This window comes from Oryctolagus cuniculus, chromosome X, assembly GCF_051225735.1.
Source record: "Oryctolagus cuniculus isolate XC-2025 breed Fujian yellow rabbit chromosome X, ASM5122573v1, whole genome shotgun sequence".
Taxonomy (NCBI): domain Eukaryota; kingdom Metazoa; phylum Chordata; class Mammalia; order Lagomorpha; family Leporidae; genus Oryctolagus; species Oryctolagus cuniculus.
The window spans coordinates 88,859,019-88,865,495 of record NC_142888.1 but is presented as its reverse complement, the minus strand read 5'-3'; the positions used below and the strand labels follow the sequence as shown (position 1 = coordinate 88,865,495).

Here is a 6,477-nt window from a genome sequence, read left to right as displayed (position 1 = left end):
GTAAGGCTCAAATATTCTGGTTACAACAAGCCCTGTGATTGTGTGATATCCTCATTCAAACTTTATCTGAGTTGACTCACCTACAGTTTTGCTTTTGGAAATCTACATTACAGCTTGCACTTCCTGCAACCCCAGTGATGATTTAAGGATGTGAGCCCTAAGAAAGCAAAAGGTAGGATAATTCATGAGGTTGCAAATAGGGATGGATAGTATAATTCCTTTTTGGAGAAAGATGAGCATATTAATAGATCATATTCTGGGTGGTTATACTAGATGACTCATACTTCTAATTGCTGGATTTATTTAATTATTTGAAAGGCAGAGCTGGAGAGAGAGGGAGAGGCAGAGAGAGGGATCCTCCATCTGCTGGTTCACTCCCCAAATGGCAGCAACAGGCAGAGCTGGGCCAGTCTGAAGCCAGGAGCCAGGAGCTTCTTCCAGGTCTCCCACATAGGTTGCAGGAGTCCAAGCACTTGGGCCATCCTCTGCCTCCTTCCCAGACTTATTGGCAGAGAGCTGGATCAGAAGTGGAACAGCTGGGACTCGAACCGGTGACCATGTGGGATGCCAGCACTTCAAGCAGAGGCTTAACCTACTACACCACTGCCTGGCCCCAGGTAATTGACTTTTAAAAGTTGTATTAATCAGCTCAGGCTCCCATAGCAAAATACCATAGACCGAATGGCTTAACCAGTAGAAAATTATTTGCTCAGGATTAGCGCTGTGGCACAGCGGGTAAAGCCTGCAGTGCTGGCATCCCATATAGGCACTGGTTTGAGTCCCAGCTGCTCCATTTCCAATCCTGCTCCCTGATAATGCACCTGGGAAAGCAGTGGGAGATGACCCAAATCCCTGGACCCCTGCACCCACATGGGAGACCCAGAGGAAGATCCTAGCTACTGGCTTCAGCCTGGCCTAGCCCTGGTCATTGCAGCCTTTCAAATAAATTAATTAAAAATAAATTATTTTCTCATAGTCCTGGATGCTAGAAGTTCTAGGTCAAGGTCTGCTCCCTCATCTTATAAGGTCACAGTCCTATCAGGTTAAGTTCCAACCCTTATGGCCTCATTTAACCTTAAAACTTTTTTTTATTTTATTTATTTGAAAGACAGTTATAGAGAGAGGTAGAGCCAGAGAGAGAGAAAGGTCTTCCATCCTCTGGTTCACTCCTCAGATGACTGCAATGGCCAGAGCTGGGCTGATCCAAAGCCAGGAGCTAGGAACTTCTTCCAGGTCTCTCACATGGGTGCAGGGGCCCAAGAGCTTGGGCCACCTTCTACTGCTTTCCCAGGGCATAGCAGAAAACTGGATCGGAAGTGGAGCAGCCAGGACACAAACCAGAGCCCATATGGGATGCTGGCACTGCAGGCTGGGGCTTTAACCCACTGCATCACAGTGCTAGCCCCAAGCTCTCATTTAACCTTTTTTTTTTTTTTGACAGGCAGAGTGGACAGTGAGAGAGAGACAGAAAGGTCTTCCTTTTTCCGTTGGTTCACTCCCCAAATGGCTGCCAAGGCCAGCGCGCTGCACTGATCTGAAGCCAGGAGCCAGGTGCTTCTCCTGGTCTCCCATGCGGGTGCAGGGCCCAAGGACTTGGGCCATCCTCCACTGCCCTCCTGGGCCACAGCAGAGAGCTGGCCTGGAAGAGGAGCAACCGGGACAGAATCTGGCGCCCTGACTGGGACTAGAACCTGGTGTGCTGGCGCCACAGGCGGAGAATGAGCCTATTGAGCCACGGTGCCTGCCTCTCATTTAACTTTAATTACTTCTTAAAGACCCTATGTCCAGGTATACTCACATTAGGGGTTAGGGTTTCGTTGTAGTTTGGATATAGTTTGTTCCCAAGGGTTCATCTAAGAGGCGTGGTTCCCAATGTGCTAATATTAGCAGGTGAGAGAACCGCTAAGATGTGGAGCCTAGTTAAAGGTGGGCATTGGCTCTCAGAAAGGATTAATGCTTGGATTGAATTAGTTCTCATGAGTGAACAAAAAATTCTTGGTTCATAAGACAGTAAATTCTATTTAGTGCAAGAACCAGAACACGGGTTCAATGCTATAGGTCATTAGCAGGTATCAGGTATCTGAGTTTACACTCAATAGACTGAGATCCTGATGTGCTTAGCAAGGTGCATGTTAGTACTTCCCACTCCCTTCCCCATCTAACCCCAGCCTGAAATGTTACATCTCATTACAGTGAAAAACATTTTCCAGAAGGCAAAATAACCCAGCTTGAATTCCAACCCTTATTCACCTTGAGCAGATCACTTTCAATCTTGTGTTTCTACTTCATTCTGAGATAAAGGTGTAAGTCCACATGACTTCTTTTCCCAAGGTTTTCTAATTATGACTCCTACTCTCCAGGAGAAAAGCACCTAGCATCCCCAAGTTAGGACCCACTGGGCTTAGACAGAGAAGAGCATTCCCCATGCAAATAATATACTAGAGGTTTCCCTTCAACTAATTTGTTTAGCTGAAACGGTAAATGAAAATAGGACCACCAAGAACAAACCACAGGAGTCTCAAGATAATGATGCTATTTACTATTTTATTGCTACATTAGAAATGAAAATAAGCTATGAGAAGCTGCAAAAGCATGCAACTTCCTGAAGATTAAGAACCAATGGAGGCATACATTGTGGAAGGTTAAACTGGCTTATCTTGCAAAGAGTACAAGGACTACACACACAGAGGTAATCAGTGGTGATATTTTTAACAGCATGTGCCATCTGGAATTTAAGTATCAACAGGAAGTGTAAAAACAAACTTCAGAGGACAAAGACCACCTCTGACTTCTTAGGCAAGGAGTGCATGTGAGAAATCATCATCAGGTGCCTAAAATCTCTACAAACACATAGGTTAACCAAAAACAGGCCTAAAACCAAGACTCTTCAGCAATGTCGAAATTTGCTCTTGAAAGGAGATTTCCATTTTACGATGTTTGAACACTTTCTTTCTCCTGCTGGATAGCTGAAGAGGAAAAACAAACCAAAAATTATTTAGAGTATTTTCTTAAGATTCAATCACTTTCTTCTAAAATTGCTCGGCATATATGCTTTATAATGTGCCAAGGCATTAACCACAAATCCTCATAGTCAGTGTGTGTGTACATGTATATATATGCTGATTACCTGAACAATCATGAGAATTTACGTCCACTTTGTATTACTTTTCCATTTGAGAGGTAGATCTATGCTGTTGCCTTTTTTTCTATAGATGAAACTACCAAATAAAGCTGATGTGACAAAAAGTGTCCCTCACCTCTTCTGAATATGCTTGCAGTTTCTCTAGCAGACTTTCAGCTCTGAAGGGCAAAATTGACCCCTTGAATCTGGGAGCCTTGAATACACTCATGATCTTAACTAATTTTCCAGCCTTATCAGATACAGAAGGCTCTTCAGGGATGAGATCATGGACTCCAATATTTAGAAGGAGAAAAATTCCAAATAACCAAAAGCAGACAAAGCTATGGTTTTTCTAGTACTAATATTTCAAGATTGGTTTTAATGTTTTTTTTTTACACAAAGCTAGTTTTTTATCCCCCCATTACTACTAGTGCCTGCCATGTGAGAACCTTTTATTTAACCCAAATAAGACAGTGATTTGATAGTCTTAACTGTTCCATTAAAGATAATAATTCTCTAACTATTGCTGATTTTGTGGGAACATTTACTAGAAGACAGTTTTATTTACTGAACCTATTAACTCGCACTATTGTTTGTCTCCACTAGAAAACCCCATGACTTACTTTCCTTCGAGGGAAGAGTATTTTTTTCTTCAGTATTCGTTTTCTTCAGTTTTGACTTGTCAAACTTCTCCACTTCTGATAAGTCTGGCTTGTCACTCATCTTGGCTAAAAGACTGAAAAAAATTTAAACCTTAGTTGGTAGAAATATTATCAGATTAAAAAGTTAACCCAATAATTCTCATACTTAATGTATATTTTACCTTCTGGTCTCTATAGGAAAACAGCAAGATATGTTTAAAAAGTCATATTTTTATGAGAACAGTTTCAATTGTACATCAGTAGGCCATTTCTCAAAGGCAGCCAATGCTACTGCATGAGGTTCCTACCAAGACACCAGAAACCCAGAGCCAATATGTCTGACTCTTAAAATCAGAGTCTGCAAAGGTAAAATGGTGGTGATAGGAGCCCAGGGGCAGACAGCCATAGACGGAAAAAGGAAGAGTGGGTTAACCGGGGAGTGAGTTTGCTAGCAGGAGACACGCTATTTGAGCATCTTCACTTTCCATTCAATTACTCTGCTTGGGGATTTGGGTGGAGGTGGGGCTGGCATGGGGGCAGCACACAAAGAAGCGTGGCATAGTTGGACTCATTTCTTGCCACGCTAAATGCCCAAAGACAGTAGCCTAAGGGGCTGCAGTGAGAGAGGGAGAGTATTTACCCTGATCCTAAGTGATGGCACGTCTCCTACTAGCTGCTTGTGGCACACGTTTGTTTGCAAACGCTGCAGGAAGGGCCAGCTGTTAGGCTCAGCCCCAGGACCCCAAAGAATGCAGTCAACCGAGCAGAGCCGAGTCCTAGCTCGGCAGGTTTTCTCTGGAACGGGCGAGCAGGGCGATGAGGAGGCTCGGAGAAGCGCGGCCGGGGACCAGGAAGCGCAGGGCCCGGAGGGAACAGACAATGGGAGGCGGCAGGCGCCGGCAGGCAGCGCTCTCGCGCGCGTGCCCGGCCCCACCCCGGCCGGGGCGCAGCCGTCCCGTCGCGGGCCCAGAACCGAAGGCGGACGCCCCCAGGCAGCCGGAGAGCCCCAAGCGCTTCCCTGCGGTCGAGGTTCCCCCACGACCCTGGGCGGCCGCGAGCCAGAACCCAGTCTCCAGCAGAGGAAGCCGGAACCAGCTGAACAATAGGCCGGTCTGTGGGGAGCGGCTGGGCTCCGGCTTCCTGCAACCGCGACCGCCGATGCGCGCCCCCAGCCCGCCCGCCGCGCGGGGAAGCCAGGGCCCGGCCCCGGCCCCAGCGCTGCCGGGAGGCCCCACGCGCCTCCCCGTCCTCAGGGCCCCGCCGCCCGCTTCGGGGCTCCCCCGCCGAGGGCCCGACCCCGCGAGGGCGCGGCATCGCCCAAGGCGGCGCCACTGGAAGACAAAGGCGCCAGCCGCCCGGAGGCGCCGCCCGCGACACGCCACCCCCAACCTCGGCCCCGCCGGCCCCGGAAGGTGCGACCCCTCCCGCGCTCCCAAACTCCGGGCCGGCGCCCTCCCGATCCCCTTCCCATCTGGCTACGGCGGGGCCGCCCGGCCTCACCTGGACGCAAGAAGGGACAAAAGCGGCCTTCCGGGCGTGCACCGCGGCTCACTCAGGACCAGGCTGGGTTCCCGCCTGCAACCCTTTGCTTATAAAGCCCGCGGCAGGCCCCGCCCCAGCCTTCTCTGATTGGCCGAGGGCTCCCAGACTCTCTTCCCTGCCCCACCCTCCGCTATATTTTATTGCTTTTTTTAAAAGATATATTTATTTATTTGAAAGGCAGAGTTACTGAAGAGGCAGAGAGCCATCTTTCATGGGCTGGTTCACTCGCAAATGGCCCCAACGGCCGGGGCGGGGCTGTGCCAAGCTGAAACCAGGAACCAGGAACTCCAACGTTGTCTCCACTGTGGCCGTGGGTGGCAAGGGCCATCTCCTGCTGCTTTCCCAGGTGCATTAGCAGGGAGCTGGATCAGAAGTGGAGCACCTTGAACTCCAACTGGCACCCGTTTGGAATGCTGGTATTGCAGCTTAACCCCCTGTATGGCAGCTCAGGCTCCCCATCCTCTAGTTCTGTGAGGTGATGCTGGTGTTGTGGCTAGTGTGTTAAGCCCCTGCCTGTGGTTCCGGTTCTAGTTCTGATTGCTCCACTTCCAACCCAGCTCCCTGCTGATGGCCTGGGAAGGCAGCAGAGGATGGCCCAAGTCCTTGGGCCCCTGCACCACGTAGGAGACTCAGGAGAAGCTCCTGGCTCCTGGCTTCAGCCTGGCCCAGCTTTGGCCATTGTGGCCATTTGGGGAGTGAACCAGTGGATAGAAGATCAATCTCTGTCTCTCCCTCTCTCTTGTCTATAACTTTATCTCTCAAATAAATAAAAATCTTTAAAAAGAAAAGAAAAGTCTTGTGGGGCTTGAGTCCACTCTCTCATGCATTGCAACAGGGGCTTGGTGGTCACACACCTGGACCCTGTCCTTTCTGAATGCCCGGGGTAACAGGGGCCCTTGCAATAAGTAGAACACGTGGTGCTCAGTTATCATCGAACGTCTGGAACTCAGAGATCCAAGCTGATTGAACTGTGCTCAGACTCTGGGCTTTTTCTAGGCTGTGCAGCACAGGTAAGCCATGATGACTGAACGGGGGTTTGGAAGCCACAGTGTTGTCTGTGCTTGGCAGGTCATGGAGTCAGGGTGCTCATGGAGAAGACGGGTGATTCAGAGTCATCCACTCCCACAGCTACGCATTTCTGTGACAGTGGTGCTCTCCTAGTAAAAGTCACTT

At 49.1% G+C, this 6,477-nt stretch overlaps 1 protein-coding gene across 1 annotated transcript; it reads right to left on the bottom strand.

Annotated features, from left to right (window-relative positions):
- Nucleotides 1-2,524: 2,524 nt before the first annotated feature.
- TMSB15C (thymosin beta 15C) lies at nt 2,525-5,327 on the bottom strand. Its single transcript, XM_002720187.6, has 3 exons — nt 5,263-5,327; nt 3,745-3,857; nt 2,525-2,966 (listed from the first exon to the last, which is right to left on the bottom strand). The coding sequence occupies exons 2-3, from the start codon at nt 3,842-3,844 to the stop codon at nt 2,929-2,931; spliced, it is 138 nt and encodes a 45-aa protein (XP_002720233.1). The 5' UTR covers nt 3,845-3,857; nt 5,263-5,327; the 3' UTR covers nt 2,525-2,928.
- Nucleotides 5,328-6,477: the final 1,150 nt, after the last annotated feature.

Coding starts and splice junctions, on each gene's coding strand:
- TMSB15C (XM_002720187.6), bottom strand. CDS start 3,844: ATGAGTGACAAGCCAGACTTATCAGAAGTGGAGAAGTTTGACAAGTCA. Junction 2,967..3,744: donor TACTCTTCCCTCGAAGGAAA/GTAAGTCATGGG, acceptor TTTCCTCTTCAG/CTATCCAGCAGGAGAAAGAA.